Below are 19,040 nucleotides of genomic sequence, written 5' to 3' on the forward strand. Positions count from 1 at the left end.
GACTATTTCCTTTCCCATATTAGGGAAGTTTCAACCATAATCTCTTCAAAAATTTTCTCAGTCACTTTCTTTTTCTGTTGTTTTCTGGAACCCCTATAATTCGAATGTTGGTGCATTTAATATTGTCCCAGAGGTCTCTGAGGCTGTCCTCAATTCTTTTCATTCTTTATTCTGCTCTGTGGTAGTTATTTCCACTATTTTATCTTTCAGGTCACTTATCTGTTTTTCTCCCTCAGTCATTCTGCTATTGATTCCTTCTAGAGAATTTTTAATTTCATTTATTGTGTTGTTCATCATTGTTTCTTTGCTCTTTAGTTCTTCTAGGTCCTTGTTAAATGTTTCTTGTATTTTCTCCATTCTATTTCCAAGATTTTGGATCATCTCTACTATCATTACTCTGAATTCTTTTTCAGGTAGACTGCCTATTTCCTCTTCATTTTTTTGGTCTGATGGGCTTTTACCTTGCTCCTTCATCTGCTGTGTCTTTCTCTGTCTTCTCATTTTGCTTACTGTGTTTGGGTTCTCTTTTTCGCTGGCTGCAGGTTCGTAGTTCCTGTTGTTTTTGTATCTGCCCCCAGTGGCTAACGTTGATTCAGTGGGTTGTGTAGGCTTCCTGGTGCAGGGGACTAGTGCCTGTGTTCTGGTGGATGAGGTTGGATCTTGTCTTTCTGGTGGGCAGGACCAAGTCCGGTGGTTTGTTTTGGGTTGTCTGTGACCTTATTATGATTTTACGTAGCCTCTCTGCTAATGGGTGGGGTTGTGTTCCTGTCTTTCTAGTTGTTTTGCATAGGGTGTCCAGCACTGTAGCTTGCTGGTCGTTGAGTGGAGCTGGGTGTTAGTGTTGAGATGGAGATCTCTGGGAGAGCTTTCACTGTTTGATATTACTTGGAGCCAGGAGGTCTCTGGTGGACCAGTGTCCTGAACTTGGCTCTCCCACCTCAGAGGCACAGGCCTGACACCCCGCAGAAGCACCAGGACCCTGTCAGCCACATGGCTCAGAAGAAGAGGGAGAAAAAAAGAAAGAAAGTAAGAAAAAAATAAAATAAAGTTATTAAAATAAAAAAATATTAAAAATTAAAAACTAATAAAAAAGAAAGAAAGAAGAGAGCAACCAAATCAAAAAACAAATCTACCCATGATAACAAGCACTAAAAACTATACTTAAAAAAAAGGAAAAAACGAAAAACGGATAGAACTTTAGAACAAATGGTAAAAGCAAAGCTCTACAGACAAAATCAGACAAAGAAGCATACACATACACACTCACGAAAAGAGAAAAAGGAAAAACATATATATATATTAAAAAAGAGCAACCAAATCAATAAACAAATCTACCAATGATAATAAACTCTAAATACTAAACTAAGGTAAACATAAAACCTGAAACAAATTAAAAGGAAACTCCAAGTCTACAGTTGCTCCCAAAGTCCTCTTCCTCAATTTTGGGATGACTCGTTGTCTGTTCAAGTATTCCACATATGCAGGGTACATCAAGTTGATTGTGGAGATTTAATCCGCTGCTCCTGAGGCTGCTGGGAGAAATTTCCCTTTCTCTTCTTTGTTCGCACAGCTCCTGGGGTTCAGCTTTGGATTTGGCCGCGCCTCTGCGTGTAGGTCGCCTGAGGGCGTCTGTTCTCTGCTCAGACAGGACGGGGTTAAAGGAGCAGCTGATTCGGGGGCTCTGGCTCACTCAGGCCCGGGGGAGGGAGGAGTACGGAATGTGGGGCGAGCCTGCGGCGGCAGAGGCCATAGTGACGTTGTAACAGCCTCAGGTGCGCTGTGTCTTCTCCCAGGAAAGTTGTCCCTGGATCATGGGACCCTGGAAGTGGCGGGCTGCACAGGCCCCCGGGAGGGGCGGTGTGGATAGTGACCTGTGCTTGCACACAGGCTTCTTGGTGGCTGCAGTGGCAGCCTTAGCATCTCATGCCCGTCTCTGGTGTCTGCGCTGGTAGCCGCGCCTCGCGCCCAACTCTGGAGCTTGTTTAGGCGGTGCTCTGAATCCCGTCTCCTCGCGCACCACGCAACAATGGTCTCTTGCCTCTTCGGCAGTTCCAGACTTTTTCCCAGACTCCCTCCCGGCTAGCTGTGGCTCACTAGCCCCCTTAAGGCTGTGTTCCCGCAGCCAACTCCAGTTCTCTCCCTGGGATCTGACCTCCAAAGCCCGAGCCTCAGCTCTCAGCCACCACCCACCCCGGCGGGTGAGCAGACAAGCCTCTCAGGCTGGTGAGTGCTGTTCGGCACGGATCCCCTGTGTGGGAATCTCTTCGCTTTGCCCTCTGCAGCCCTGTTGCTGTGCTCTCCTCCGTGGCTCTGAAGCTTCCCCTCTGCCACCCCCCATCTCCGCCAGTGAAGGGGCTTCCTAGTGTGTGGAAACTTCTCCTCCTTCACAGGTCCCTCCCAGAGGTGCAGGTCCTGTCCCTATTCTTTTGCCTCTGTTTTTTCTTTTGTCTCTGTTGTTTCTTTTTTCTTTTGCCCTGCCCAGGTACGTGGGGAGTTTCTTGCCTTTTGGGAAGTCTGAGGTCTTCTGCCACCGTTCAGTAGGTGTTCTGTAGGAGTTGTTCCACGTGTAGATGTATTTCTGATGTATCTGTATGGAGGAAGGTGATCTCTGCGTCTTACTCCTCCACCATGTTGAAGGTCTCCTTCAGTGTCTTTTTCATTCCCCCTCCTTGCAACTTCTGTGTCATCTTTATATCCTCCACATTGCTGATCATTTAATTGGTACTCAGTAAATAATTATTAACTGAATAATTAAATGTTCTGTAATAAATATCTTCGCTTCCTTAGTAATGGACTGGTTGATTTAATCAGATTAATTCATAGCTAATATTAGCTCTCTGTAGAATCAGGTTCTGCAGATACAGCTTTATATTTAAACATGACCATAGATAAGTTTAAACTTACTACAGGAACTGCTGTGTGCTGACTTTTAACCTCTTCCCTCAAACCTCCCGTTCTGATTAAATTATTTAGAATATCACTCTAGAAAGTTTTTTACCTGTATTGGACTAGACATGTTGTTGGTATTTCCTGACCTACCTCGTAAGATATTTAGAAAAACTAAAAGGAAGAATGGAACTGAAATGTTACTGAGAGGGACTGCCTTTTGAGAGATAACTGTTGCCCTGAGAATCCTGGGTCTTATCCCAACCTGCCTCATAGTGTGACTAACAAGAAATTGACTTTGTAAGAGTCATATGCTGAGCTATACTGGACACTGACTCCAGGGGAACTTGAACTTTGAAGGGAGATTGTGAGGAAGAGGCTAATAATGCTGTGAAAAACTTTCTGGGCTAGTGTAGGAAAGCTGGACCCATCTATGATGGTCTTTGTTCATTTTAGTATATTCAGTCAGTGGGACTGTTTCATCAAGGAAAGAAAACCCAAGTGTTTTGCTCCTTCTGGAAAGAACCACCAGGGACATAAAAACTAGAATTACTACTTATTTTTGTTCTTTTAAAAAAATGTCCTTCACTCCTTTCTGGCTTTTTTGGGTTTAGCTTTTCCCTGTAGAGGGCTATAAAATTAGTTCTTGAGGCTGAGTGTTGCTGGTCGTTAAATGGCCATCTCTGCACAGTAGACTATATACATTTGGGATTAACTGAAGGAATTTCACTCTCTCATCAACAGTGTTCCAGTGAGTGCATTTTGTTGGAGTATGAATGGGAGCAGAAGCCTGCAGGAAGGAGCTGCTCAGACAAGGAGTGATAGAACACTTAAAACTCCCTTGATATCTTTAATAAGAGGATTCTAAGGAGGCCCAGTCCCCCAAACAGAGAGACTTCCTGGTTTAGACTGGCAGAGGCTATGGCCTGACAGGTTGCTATCTCCACCTCAGGCTGTTCCCCAGCAGTTATGTGAGAGATGCTAGACAGATCCACAGTGATCTGCTAATATCTAGGAGTGCAGTGTTGTTTTATTGACGATAGTGTTTTCTTTCTGCCTTGTTTTGTAGACTGGTCAAAAGAATGGATTTTACAGAGGCTTACTCTGACACATGCTCCACGGTTGGACTTGCTGCCAGGGAAGGCAATGTTAAAGTCTTAAGAAAACTACTCAAAAACGGACGTAGTGTTGATGTTGCTGATAACAGGGGATGGATGCCAATTCATGAAGCAGCTTATCACAACTCTATAGAATGTTTGCGGATGTTAATTCGTGCAGGTAAAGTAAATTCGGGGTGTGGGAGGCTGGGCTTGCAAGCTGGATTAATAAAAGAAAAAAAATGGTAATACATGACTTATTAACAGTAGTATTTGTTTACCTTTGTATAACCATACAGTAACTGCTTCTGTGTTATTAAGAATGGTAAGATTGCCTACCTTGAATTATATAAGTATGGTGTTCCAGCTGGACATTTAGAAATGTTGCCCTTTATATGGAAGTGCTTATGCCTGGCCGATTTTTATTGCTAAGCTAGGTGATGTGGCAGAAGTAATCTGCTGTTTTAATTTAAGCATTTCGTACTTACTGGTCATGTTTATTTTTTATTCCTTCTCCAAAGAAAAAGAACAGTGCTGCCGAAATTGAGGGTATGAGTGTTTTCCTTGAATTAGTCTTTTTTTTTTTTTTTAATACTTTTCAGTTTCCTGAATTTGGGGACTTTTACCAATTAGTTTGATTTTGTACTTGCTGAGGACACAGAAGAGAACAGGACAGACAAGGTCCCTGCCATAGTGTTTTTATTCCCTTTGGGGGTAGGGGTGGGAACAGAATAAATACCTAAACAGTTAAACAAGGTAATTTCAAAAGGTAAAAGTGTTGTGGAAAAAATAAAACAGAGTAATGGGACAGAGAGTAATCATGTACATCTCTTTCCAGCTCTGTATTGGGTAGACTTCAAAGCTGGTAGGTTGAGATCAGCCATGTGGGAGTAGTTACACCATAGAAATCAGCCAGTGTTACAAACCAATTCTATAAACTTTTCTTTTTTCTTTTTTCACTCCCTCAGAGCCAGTTACACAGCCAGCACACAACTGAGTGAGGGGCTCAGTAAATGAGACTAAATGAGACAGTGTGACCCTCAGGAAGCGGGGTGTGGGAAGAGAATTAATGGTGATTGAGCACTGCTTTGTAGCAGTCATTGTACTAGATGCTTGATTTACATTATTTATCTAAATATGCAAAACTGCTATTGAGAACATGTTACCCCCATTTTATTGAAAAGACCAAGGCTCAGAGAAATTGACTTGTCAAAAGTTATGTAATAAACCAGGATATTTGATTTGAACCCATTTCTCTCTGACTCTAAAGCCCATGCTTTTCCACTGTAGTATGTTTCCAGCGTTTAATCAAAGTAAACATTTTTAACATTCAGTTAATTTAAACTGAGTTTGAATATAACACTCCATGTTATGACACTCAGTGCACCATTTACATTTCATTAATCATGGACATTCATATTTTTCTCCCCTGTGTACTTACCATCACCAGTCACTTAGAAGGTAGACTTTTGGGACCATAGCTCATCAAAATTACTAACTCGTTACTTCATGGATGGGAAAGAAAGTAATCCTCAAAATGTTTTTGGTGTGGCTTTTTGTTTGTTTTGTTTTAAGGGATGAGAGATGACAAGGCTAAATTCTCCAAATCATAATACAGGAAGTTTATCATGAATGCTTTTTAAATCACGTGTTCTAGAGTCTATTATAGTTGAATGTTTAAAGACATTGGAAAGATAGAGTTTATGCCTCAAATGTAAAAATACATGTTTTCAGAATTTGTTTGAAGTTGATTCTATAGCTTGAATTCCCAAACTATCTCTAGTGACAAAGGCATGGATTTTTTGTTGTTGTTATATATTTATTTTATTTATTTATTTTTGGCTGTGTTGGGTCTTCATTGCAGCACGTGGGCTTCTCATTGCAGTGGCTTCTGTTGTTGCAGAGCACGGTCTCTAGGCGCACGGGCTTCAGTAGCTGTGGCACATGGGCTTAGTTGCTCCCCGGCATGTGGGATCTTCCCGGACCAGGGCTCAAACCCGTGTCCCCTGCATTGGCAGGCAGATTCTTAACCACTGCGCCACCAGGGAAGTCCCCAAAGGCATGAATTTGAATATTTGTTTCTAGTCAAAAAGTTCATTCCAGATATACTGTTATCTCTTCCCACATCAGTTTTATGTTATAATTTTTTTTCCTTTTAGCTGCTGAATAAAATTAGGCAGGCTTTTGACTTAATGTGTTTGAACTGGCTATTTAAGTCATCTATGTTTTCTTTTAGAAGTTAAAAGTGTCACCTTCATTGTTAATGACTATTCTTTTTTAGGCTTGATGTTTTTGGAGGGTAAGTCACTCATAGTTAACTGTGTGAATAGTTGATATAAATGGTCAAATAAAAATTTCTCACAATTTGTATTAGAGTTCACTATTATGAAATAAATTTTGGATAAATCTAATTTATGTGCAGTACATACACAAAGATTAGGGTAGGGGTAGGGAGATAGGAAATAGGGTTTGCAGAGGGTAGGAAGCAGCTATATGACTTATTCTAGGAGGTGGTGACATTTTTGGTCTCAGTTTTCCATGAGTTTGGTTGTTCTGTGTAGTTGGAACTAATGTCCAAAATTCTGTCAGATTTGGTTACTTGATTCACTAGAAAAATCAAACTAAAATGAAGCAAAAGGGCTATATAGCCTATTGGTCACTTTCAAAAATGTTTTCTATATTCCCCTGGCTCATCCCTTCTTTTGTAAATTAAAGTCCATACTTAACTCAGATCCACTGCCTTCTAAAAAAGATTATAATTTAAACTTTTCTGGTTAGTTCAAGTTCATAAATATTTACCAGTGGGGAATGGTAGCTGACTACTTTGTAAAATGTCTAGCTAACATACAGCTTCATGTAGGGAGGTATTTTAAAGTGCTGGTGACGTACAAACATTTCTAGTCTTGAAGAGTGAAGTGAGGTCTCTTCCGTTTAATGATGACAGTAGCATCTTCATATCTGTAACCAGTTAACTTGTTATTATGGGTTAATCTTAAAAGTTTCAAAAGCAAGTTTGACATTTCTGTCATTCTTTATACTTGCTATACCTGTGTTTTATATGATTCATAATTCTCTTGTCCCTTGTAGCTCAGCTGGTATACATAAAATTGTCTTTTATTATATAATTTCTGCCTCCTTAAATTCATCTAATATTAGTTAACTGCCAGAGATTCCTGAAACATACTTTTTATTAGTGTACTAAAGTATGAAGGTGCTCAGGCCTAGACAAAAAGGATGGAAGAGTCTTAAAAGGTTAGAAAGGCTTTGCTTTACTGTCTTCATTTTAGATCCAGAATCTAGCCTAGAAATCATACATGGCCTTTTCATTCAAGTTGGAGAAGAACACTGAAGTATGGATTACTTAGAAATTTAATATGCATATATATATATGTATATATATTTCACTTTAGCTTTCTGTATAAAGTATTAGCACAAATAACAAATTTGCTGTTCTTCTGTATTGGCAGTTTAGTGTAATAGGTACTGAGATTTCATGAAGTTTATTAAATCTTGAAGAACAATAATGATCTTCAGTGACAGTTAATCATGCCATTCTATATTAAACCATTTGCTGACGAAAGGTCACTTAAACTCTTGCAATTAATTATAACGTACTGTGAACAAGTACTTTTATGTGGCCAATATATGATCTAATAATTCATAGTACTTTTTATTAGTTCATGTTAAGAAAATATTACACTGTTATACTGGGCATGATAACAGATATTGGAAATCCTTAGATAAATAAGGCAGTGTAGTGTAGTGATCAAGTGTTGTGTTCAGATGGACCATGTTATTTTACTTATTCTAACTTTAACACATGGTTTAATAGTAAGTCTAGCTTCCCCCCAATATATTCCTTCTTTTATTTTTCTAAATTCTTTGTTATACTTACCTGCCCTCCGTAACCCCATCAACTTGAGTCACTTTACAAGTATAAAACCAATCAATGAACTAATACCCAGCTCTGTTGACATTTTGATTAGAATTATAATAAATTTATTATTATTTTGGGAAGAATCAGCTTCTTTATAATGTTGAAATTTTCTATTTGGGAGCTATTTACATATCTGTATCTATATATATCTGTGTGTTCCTAGTTTTTCATGTCTTAACCTTATAGTTTTGTGGATATCTGAATATATGTCAGCTTCTGACTAATCTGGGAACACTGTTTTCGTGATAGGAACTTTTAAAACATAACTACCCTATCTTGCCATTTAGTTGTGTATCTGGTAAAGTTGGAGGCTGTTTATTTATGCTTACAAGCTGTTAGTTGAATATTATTATGGCTTAGACTGACAGTTTCAGCAGTTATGATTGCAGGAATTACTTAAAACAGATGATTATTGTAGTCAGGAGCGTTAGTTTTAATTCTGGTATTTCAAGAAAATATTATTTAAAGCTTTTTTTACTTGTTTATTTTTTGTTTTTGTTTATCAATGGTCTCAGAAATGCCTCCCCCATTCAACCCACCGTTCTATTGTGGGTTTAGAATTTTATTGTTTTGGAAGCAAAGGTAAGAAAGTCACTTAATATTATCTTTTGCTGTGGACTTACAAAAAATTTAATGTGGACATTGTTTACATAATTTGAATGTTACCAAAACTTTGAGATTTTCATAACAAACCCAGAAAACTTAAGTCAACTCATAAGTTCCTTATAAATCGTATGCCATTGTTCAGTTTCTTTGGAGTGCATTTTATTATTTTAGAAATGTAGGCTTCATTAATGATTAGAATGTAGTTTTAGGTTAGAAAAGGAGTATTTGAAATACCTTCATCTTATTAGTTGAGTACAAGGAAGTAATGCTACAGGTGAGACCATTTTCCTCATGGAAATTTAGAAATAAAAGAATCAAATTTATTAATATTTCAGTAAATTTTGGATCTTGCTTTTGTGTTATTACTTTTCAATTCCTGCTGCTCTCCTTCCCCCACTTACCAAAAATTAGAGAAGAGAAAATGAGTGTGTGGGCAGAATTTGTATTAAGACTACTGGGAAGCTGTTTATACTGTGACCCTTGTAGAACTTTTTCTTGATTTTCTAGAGAGTTTTAAACTATGAGACCTCCCATTTATAATTATCTTTTAATAGTTTGTTAAATTCTTCTTGGAATCTTTGCTTTTTAATCCAAGAAATAGAAGTGATACCTTCTAATTGATAGTTTTTTATTCTTTCATAGATTCATCTAAAAACTACATTAAGACAAAGACTTTTGAGGGTTTCTGTGCATTACATCTTGCTGCAAGTCAAGGACATTGGAAGATCATACAGATTCTTTTAGAAGCTGGGGCAGATCCTAATGCCACTACTTTAGAGGAAACCACACCACTGTTTTTAGGTGAAGTATATTATTTGTGGTACAGATACAATTTTTTATTTTTTGCTAAAGAAACTAAGCTTAATTTTCCCTAAAGCTGTTGTATTTATAGTATGTTCTCTGGCAAATATTATACTGTCACTTCTTTGATTTTGAAACCAAAAGGTATTTTTAAAGGTTCTTTTTTGTTTTCTACCCTTGGGTGATAGCATTTGAGAATATCTTTTAAATATTTACTTAAAGTTGTAAAACCTGTTCTGAATTGTAGTCATTATCATTGTTCTCAATGTTGTTCTGAAGACCAGGTAGAGTTTAAATTGTAGCATTAGTTACAGGGTTACCTGTGAATGTTTTATGTTTGCTTTTGCTTTTTCTTAGCATTAAGAAATTAAGAATGTTTTATGGAAGAAATCATGAGCTAAACCTTTAACGCTAGTTAATTTGTTGCCTATATGGATCACTATTCAGACTTCTTCAGTTATGGTCTGGTTTTCTTTTTTTGTTTTTTTTTTTGCGGTACTTGGGCCTCTCACTGTTGTGGCCTCTCCCGTCGCGGAGCACAGGCTCCGGACGCGCAGGCTCTGTGGCCATGGCTCACGGGCCTAGCCGCTCCGTGGCATGTTGGATCTTCCCGGACCGGGGCACGAACCCGTGTCCCCTGCATCAGCAGGTGGACTCTCAACCACTGCGCCACCAGGGAAGCCCTATGGTCGTTTTTTAATTCATTAAGAACAAAGGCCAGGGACTTCCCTGGTGGTCCAGTGGGTAAGACTCTGTGTTCCCAATGCAGGGGGCCTGGGTTCGATTCCTGGTTGGGGAACTAGATCCTGCATACTGCAGGTAAGAAATCCGCATGCAGTAACTAAGAGTTCACGTGCTGCAACTAAGAAGTCCACATGCCGCAACTAAGAGTCCGTGTTCTGCAAGTAAGACCCGGCGCAGCCAAAATAAATAATAAACAAACAAACAAATAAGTAAATATTAAAAAAAAAAAACAAAGGCCAAATTCTGAAGGGCATACTTCTAATACCTGTCTTTTTAGCTTCCTCCCTCCCTTTCATCCTGTTTGTCTTTGGGGACATTGTGGCCCATAAAGTTTAGTGGAACATGAGAAAGTTAAGAGAATAAAACATTTGTACAGAATCAGTGTATTTGGATTATAGTTTTGGTCCTGCCACATGTAATTCATATGTTCATTTATTTACTGTATGCTTCAGTTTCCTCACTTATAAAATGAGAGTAATAGTACCTACCTAGTCTTTATTGGGCTGAGAATAAAATATCTATGAAAATAATTTTTTCCTTGTAAACTTAAGAATATATATTCTTAAAGTTATGTGCAGTAGAATTCATTCTTTTTAGTGTACAGTTTTACGAGTTTTGATGTATGCATAAAAATGTGTAATGACAATGACAGTCAAGACACAGAACAGTTCCATCACCTTGCAAAATTCCATCATGCTGCCTATTTTTAATCACCCTTTTCCCCCTACCTCACCCCTGATAACCACTGATCTGTTTTCTGTTTTCATGCCTGTAGTTTGCTTTTTTCTTTTTTGGCTGTGCCTTGCAGCTTGTGGGATCTCAGTTCCTTGACCAGGGATTGAACCTGGGCCACAGCAGTGGAAGCCCAGAATCCTGGGCCACCAGGGAACTCCCCTGTAGTTTGTTTTTTTTACAGAATGTCATAAATATATATGAAACAATACAACATGTAACCTTTGAGACTGACTTCTTTCACTTAGCATAATGCTATTGAGATTCATACATGTTGTTGCATGTATCAGTAATTCATTCCTTTCTTTCTAAGTAGTATTCCATTGTATGAATGCACCACAATTTATCTATTTACCAGTTGACAGACATCTCAGTTTTCAGTGTTTGGTGATTATGAATAAATTGCCACAAACTTTTGCACACAGGTTTTGTTTGAATATAAGTTTTCATTTCTCTTGAATTAATATTTAGGATTGTTGGTTAGTGTGGTAAGTGTATGTTTAATTTTGGAAAACAATTTGTAAGTTTCTTATATAGTGACTCTCCCATTTTGCATCCCCTCCAGTAATGTTTGAGAGTTTCAGTTGTCGCACATCCTCACCGTATCACTTGGTATTGACAAATTTTTCTTTTTTTCTTTTTTTACATTTTAGTCATTTTAATAGGGATTTAGTGGTATCTCATTGTGATTTTAATTTGTATTTTTCCTGATTGCTAATGATGTTGACCATCTTTTCATATGATTATTTGCCATCTTTCCTTTTTTTTCTGTTCTTAGACAAGTGTTTTGTTTTGAAATAATTTCAGACTTATGGAAATAACAGTACAAAGGATTCTTGTGTACCTTTCACCCAAAGTCTGTTCTTTTGCCCTGTTCACTATATCATTTTTTCTCCCTATATATTTATCCATGTATTATTTTTTTGGAACCCTTTGAGATTAAATTGTAGACATAAAGCTTCTTTACCCATAAATACTTCTGTGTGAACTTCCTAGAAGCAATGAAATTCTTTTATGTAACTGCCATAAAATAATCAAAATCAGGAAGTTAACACTGATACAGTACTGTTGTTTAATCTACAGATTTTATTCAGGTTTGCTAGTTGCTCCACTAATGTCCTTTTTAGCAAATAAAAAAAAAATTTTTTAATTGGTTCAGGATCAGTCCAGGATTATTTATTATATTTAGATGTTATGTCTCTTTAGCCTCCCGTAATTTGGAACAGTTTTTCAGTCTTTATCTGTTATGATTTTAGCATTTTTGAAGAGTTCAGGCCATTTATTTTGTAGAATGTCTTTCAATTTGGGTTTGTTCGATGTTTTTTCTTGATAAAGTACAGGTTATACATTTCTCCAGGAATACCACAGAAGTGAAATGGTATCTTAGTGCATCTTATCAGGAAGAAAATGATCCATTACTGGTGATGTTAATTTATAAAAGTGTTTTAAATATGTGATATATACTATTATGAAGATGTTTCATGGAAGCCTTGCTGTAATATGGTTTGAGTTTCCTAGAGGGGAGATTACTTTTTATGTAAAGTTTCTTTTTTTTGTACCACATCCACATTTAACCCACTTCAGATATTCTGTACAACTACATAGTAAGCTTAAGCTTTCACTGAAGCCGTGCTAAGTGCAATCTCTATTCTAGTTGTTATCTTCAAGGAATCTAACATAGAGGCGTGAACAAAAGGAATTAAGTCCTGTAAAAGAGTTAGAAATAACGTGTTCAATGTATTAAAAGAGGGAAAAATAAGTCACCCTGGGATGACAGAGGAAGATATCATGTGCAGAGTACTGTATTAATAGTAACAGCAAAATTTATTAAGCAGAGAATGTGTACCAAACCCTGTGTCAGATGTTTTACATGAATTACCTTGTTTAATTTTCACCATGATTCTATGACATATGTACTATTATTATTTCTACTATCACAGATGAGGAAGTGTGAAAACACTGTATTTAGGATCAGAAGTTCTGTATTTAAGTTTTGATCTTTCTACTGTCTGTGTATTGGTTAGAATAGCATTTCCTGAATTGATTCAGTGAGCTATTAATAGATGTTCATTGACAGAAGTATTCCTGATCAACATATGTTTGGGAAATGCTATGTTCTGTATTCCCCAGTGTAGAAAAACAAAAATTAGTAGCCATGCAGCTTTATGTGTCCACCTAGTCTGCAGTATCCTCTGTACTCTATGTTATCCTGTTTTAGTATTTTCATAGTTCTTATCAGTGGCTGCAATTATTTTATTTATTTGCTACTTTGTTTATTGACTCCTCTCACTAGAAAGAATGTTCCATGAGAGCAGGGATTTTATTTATCTTGTTCACTGTTGTAACTCCCAAACTCAGATCAGTGTCTGGTATATGGTAGGCATGCAGTAAATTATTTGTTGAATGAAAGAATGAAGGTCTCTGAAATAGCTTCTTATAAAATATCACTTATTTTTTTTAAATATCACTTATGTTAACTTTAATCCAGCATTTTGAAATGTATTTGACCTTAATATTATTTTTATTTGTGGAACACTTAGGGGGACTATCTCAAAAAACATTAATATTCCATGGGACTATTTGAGAAATGCTAGCTTGATCACTTAGTTTACAGTTTCAAAATATAATAGTCCCATTTACTAAATTCAGCATCGTGCTTACTTATTATATAACTATTTGGAGAAAATTAGAGATGCAGAGTTTTTAGTGATTTATATTTCAGGATATACTTGCTGTTTTTTATGTTAATGAAGGAAGAGTTGCCAGGATAATTCACACCAGTGAAAAAGTTTAAATCACTTATTTTTAGTAATAGGATTTATTTAGTTTCTTTGGCAGCAAACTGCCATCCTAATTATGTTTTGTATTGGCTAATACAAAAAATATTTTGACTCAAGCAGAGAGTTTAAGCCCAAGGATATATAGTACATAGAGTACTCAGCATGCTCAAGTACTGTATCAATTGTATTAGGTCCTTGTTTGGAAGTAGAGGGTTTTTTTGTTTATTTATTTATTTATTTATTTATTTTTGGCTGTGTTTGGTCTTAGTTTCTGTGCGAGGGCTTTCTCTAGTTGCGGTGGGCGGGCCTCTCACTGTCGTGGCCTCTCTTGTTGCGGAGCACAAGCTCCAGACGCGCAGGCTCAGTAGTTGTGGCTCACGGGCCTAGTTGCTCTGCGGCATGTGGGATCTTCCCAGACCAGGGCTCGAACCCGTGTCCCCTGCATTGGCAGGCAGATTCTCAACCACTGTACCACCAGTGAAGCCCGGAAGTAGAGTACTTTTTAAAAAGGAAGAGAAAAGGAAAAGTGCAGGCTGAGCTTTTTCAAAAACATAGTGACAAAGAATGGATATGTGACTCTTCAGTTAGGTGTTTTGTTTAGTTAGGTGTTGTGGGCTCTAGTGTCTGCTCTGACCCATAAATAATATGACAAACTTTAGCAATGTGCTTTACTTACCTGTATATTTCTCCCTCTTTTAAATAACCATAGTGATCTGTGTTTCCATCTATAATGGAAGAGGTTTTTTTATTAAAACAAAATCCAGAACACTTCAAGGTTTGCACCAAGCTATAGATGATAATCTCTAGGTAAGGAAGAGTGGTTGGACCACCTGGACTTAAAGTGAGAAAGGGGGACTGCCTGTCTAGTATAGCTTCCTTCCCCATCTGTAGCTTTATCTTTCCAAACTGTTCATTGCTGAAACTTTGGAGTATGTTACCCCTCCCCGCTAGGGAAGCTATATTCCCTTGCATGTTGTAGTACCTATCCTGTGGCCCAGTTAACACCTAAACTGGGGGATGAAGGGATAGAAAATGAATACAGAACTATGGAAACTTTCAGGTGACTGCAAAAGTCATCAACATCAGTGGTGTGTCATTATGATTGAACTAAAGGCTAAATGCAGACAGTAAGAAATTTTACTACTCCACTGTTTATAATGGGAATATCTTTCCTACGCAGAACTCACCAAGATTTTCATAAAATGGAGTTTAGAAGGAAGCTTTTCAGTTCAATGACAGTAAGAATTAAAATGAGAAAATCCCACAAATTCAGGAAACTTCTCCTCCGTATCTTTCCACGTGAAAATTGTTCTTATAGAACATCATTTGCTAACATGCAATTTAAAGTTTATGTTTAACAAGGAGTCTACCTCTTATTTCCTTTCTTTACTGTTGTCTTCTCTCTCCACTCCCCTTCCCTTGCCTTATAAATGCATACACAGTAAATATTCTAAGGATAGATTTGTAAAAACTGCTTTGGAAATATGAATACCATTATTTATAAATATAGTAGATTTAAGTGAAAATATAGCTGATTATATAGGAAATAGATTTTCTTTTTATTTTGCTGTATTTAAAACAGCACTGATAAATTGGAGGCGCAAATCCAACCCAGTGCGACCTCACAGAACAATTTCTATGAGAACTGCACAGCATGCTGTTTTGGCTTTTGATGGATTATTTTTCATTTTTTGTTCTTCTGAGTCTCTGCTTGGTCTGTGTAAACTTCAACGTTAAACATAGCTATAATGTTTATTAGGAACAAAGTTTTTTATAAGCAGTGTTATGTGAGGCCGCCTATTTCAATATTGAATTGTAAAATATGTCATACTTTAGCTCGTGTGGCCTATCCTTTAACTCTGACTGTTGATATATTCCAGAGTTGAACAAACCAACTTGTATTTCACTTTTCACTAGTATTTTCATGGATTAGTGATCATTCATAGAGTTATTTTTTGAGGTGCTATGAACTTTGAGGTGTAGCATTCGTATATTTAATATGTATTATATTAATTAAACTTAATCTTTGGAGTTATTTTTAGATCTTTCAATGGAAAGATTAATCATCTTCCTTAAGGATTATAACTTAAGCATTTTTATTTGAGGACATGTTCTTGAAAATAGGAGTTTGAGTTTTCTCAGGTCTGAAGTATGGCTGTTCACTAAAAAGTTACATTTTAAAAATGTTAATTTCATGTTCTATTTACTTTCTTGATGTAACTTTTTATTATTTTATATCATACTCTTCAGTGCTTTAAGACTGTATCTTTTCATTCCTTAAGATAAGCAGTTTGAAGCTAGTATATTTATTATCTTTCTTGTGTTACCTTCGTATAATTAAATGTATTTACGCTATCTGTCATTTTATTAGTCACGTTTGATTGATAGAATTAAACTTCTGGCTTTTAAAAATGAAGAAATCAATATCCCTGTATTCTCCTGTGTAACTCTTTTTCTTTTTTCTGTCCTTTGCCAAATTTTGTTAGTTATATTGTATTAACGTTGTCAGTGGAAATAACATTTTGTATCCTATTCTGGCATCTTAATACCTTCATTTTATTTTATTCTTATAGTTATGTGGTTCAGTAGCTTAGAAGTTTATCATCAGTTATTTTGCCATGGTTTTTCCAGTCTTGTTTGGTTAACTAAATTCTTCCTTTAACAGAGTCCTCTGAAAGGACCCATGGGAATAATGTTCCTTGAGTTCTTGCATGTTCATAATTGAATAATTAATTAAATTAAATTAATGAATTAATTTACTTTTTGGCCGTGCCACGCTGCAGCTTGTGGTATCTTAGTTCCTCAACTATGGATTGAACCCAGGCCCTTGGCAGTGAGAGTGCAGGGTCCTAAACACTGGAGTGGTCCTTGGGATGAGGGATGTTTTGCCACATACTTTTTCTTTGATAGGGACTCCGCAGTGTAATGATCTGTTTCTCTAAGCCATACTGTGGAGATCATACAGAGGTGGCTCCTATAAGGAAACTACTGCTATATGAGTACTTCAAAAACGTGAATTGGATAATTACAGAAAGTGGTAGAATTCACTTTTCTAGCTCAGCTATCTAAATCAAACGTTTCTCTTGACTCTGTTGGTGGGGAGACATATGGAAAAATGATAAGGTTTTTGTCTTCTAAGACTTTCATGTGATTGAAAGATGTGTTTTTCTGGATATGATCTCTGATGGCTTATTGCCCATTTGACTTCTTTCTGTCAGAAACAGAGACATGTCATTGGCAACATGTAGAATTAGATTGGGGTACTGACCACAATCTTTCTGTTATATTCCTAACATAATGAATTTTGTCCATTTGGTCATGGTTTTTACCATCAGTATACATCTTTAAGATTGTTAGTCGTTGAGCAGACACGAGGTCCTTTGTAAGAAAGAAGTGTAACTTTTCATTACAGTTTTAGAAAAAATTTTTCTAAGTAGCAATCAAATACTACATTTCAGACTAAGGATTCATGGCCAAGACACATTATAGAAATATATCTGTATATATAGGGAGAGTGGTTTGAAATTATGATATATGTCTTTGATGGGAAAGCCTTACTTTATAACCATTCTGATTATAAAATTTAATTATGAAATAAATAACTGTGGGTAGTCCTACTTACCCAGTGACATTCTTGAAATAATTCTCCATCCTTGCCAGTCACTTTGTCGGAGTAAAAAGTTGAAACTAACATATGCTGTCAGTGGAGTTAGTATAGTACTTTAATAGTTCTCCTGTCCTGGGTATAGGTAGTCTTAGAAAAACATAAAATCTGAGGTGACATAGAATAAATTCAAAACACTAGAAAAAAAAATCACTTGTCATTGCAGTCTAGTTTCTTTTCTAGTGCCACCAGGTGTCAGTGTAACCACAGGACCAAAGAAATACACAGTAGATAAAATGGCTACGAACATTCTTTTTTGCTTTGTGAAAGAGGTAGGGAAAAAAGTTTTATTCAAATTAGATATACAATGGAAAGATTATTTTCAGTGAATTGTAGAGGAAAATGAAGTGCATAATGGAGAATAGAGTACATGTAGAATTTAAGAAGCATAGATACAGTTAAAAATTCATATATAAATCAAATGTACTAATAGAATACGTAGGTGATCTCTGAGGCCCTCAGAAATCACCAACCTGTTGCTATAACTAGAGGAGATGGACAGCCTGTGGTTAAACTGTTCATTACAGCCTTGCTGACTGTGATGTTTCTCAGTAGAACTACTGTCACAATCTGAGCCTCAAGATGAAAGAGTATATTCTAGCTTATAGATGTAAAACTCAGCTCACTGCAATTTGCATTTGGTACAGAACTTGTCTACGGTAATTCCCTAAAACACATAGTCACATTAGGCATTTTTCCAAAAGAGTATTCAATAGGATAATTACGTTTTAAAAAATCCCTCCTTTAGAAATTTATTGTTTAATGAGTGCTGCATTAAATAATGATCATTATTTACTATTTTTAGTTAGAGTTTAGTAATCCTAGTTAGATTTATTACTTACATGTATGTATAGCTCTGCCATATTTCTCCCAGATGAGAATCCTATGTTAAGTCCATGTCTTCATGAAATCTTCATGTGGGGCTTGTGACTGCACTCAGTGTGCTACATGCCTCAACTGAGTTTTGATTTTGGTTAGAAGTTATATGTGGGTCAGCAGCTGCTTCTACTTCCTTGATTTCTCCTTTTCAACAATATTTTGTTATTCAGGTTATGTTATCCCAGATTACTTCTTTTTCCCTCTTAAATATAGGAAATGGAAAGATGTGTTTCTTCAAAAATATAAATGTCTCCCTAGAAATTATTGCAGGTAATGATGTTCTCATATCATTTTTACTTTGTTAGACTTCTGATGTTACAGGTTTCTTCAGCACAATAACCTGACCTGTTGTGGGAGGGGCAGTGTCCCTGCCATCAGAGCTTCTGTTTTTTCTTTTCTGCTGTCTCAGCTAGAGTCTTACAGACAATACCTGTTTGGATTGAAGGGAGGAAAGCCTTTCTCCCATCTTTGTGTGTACCCCAGACACTTTGAGCTCTGTCTTCCAAATGGGGTGTTTTATTTCATGTTTATTCTTTATCCTTGGGCTCTGGTCTCTGTTCAATGCCAGTGTAATACCAGATCCTATGATTCTGCTTTCTTTTTCTCTCTGGGAATCCACAGTACTTTTCCAGGTTCCAGAATTACTCATTTCCTTTCTGTCCTTGAACACCTGCCCCAAACCATAGGAGTCACAACTAATGGCCTGGCTCCCTGTCCTCATTGCCAGGCGTGTATCTTGGAGATAGATATGCCTAGTATTCTAGGTTAAATTCCAATTTAGTTAAATTCTAAACTCTAGACCAGAGCCGTCCAATAGAATTTGGAAGTGTCCTAAATCTGTACCGTCCAGTCACTAGCCAAGTGTGGCTCTTGAGCACTTCAAATGAAGCTAGTTTGATTGAGGTACTCAAATT

At 36.8% G+C, this 19,040-nt stretch overlaps 1 protein-coding gene across 5 annotated transcripts in view; it reads left to right on the forward strand.

The window, feature by feature from the left end:
• ASB3 (ankyrin repeat and SOCS box containing 3) overlaps positions 1–19,040 on the forward strand; it is a 151,791-nt gene that overhangs the window by 86,160 nt on the left and 46,591 nt on the right. For 4 of the 5 annotated variants that reach the window (XM_067705061.1, XM_067705066.1, XM_067705063.1 and 1 more), the window contains 2 exons: positions 3,956–4,164; positions 9,169–9,327. In XM_067705061.1, the coding sequence (XP_067561162.1) occupies positions 3,956–4,164; positions 9,169–9,327 (368 nt within the window). The remainder of the gene's footprint in view (positions 1–3,955; positions 4,165–9,168; positions 9,328–19,040) is intronic. The other variant, XM_067705062.1, reaches the window with a different exon arrangement.

This window comes from Pseudorca crassidens, chromosome 14, assembly GCF_039906515.1.
Source record: "Pseudorca crassidens isolate mPseCra1 chromosome 14, mPseCra1.hap1, whole genome shotgun sequence".
Lineage (NCBI taxonomy): Eukaryota > Metazoa > Chordata > Mammalia > Artiodactyla > Delphinidae > Pseudorca > Pseudorca crassidens.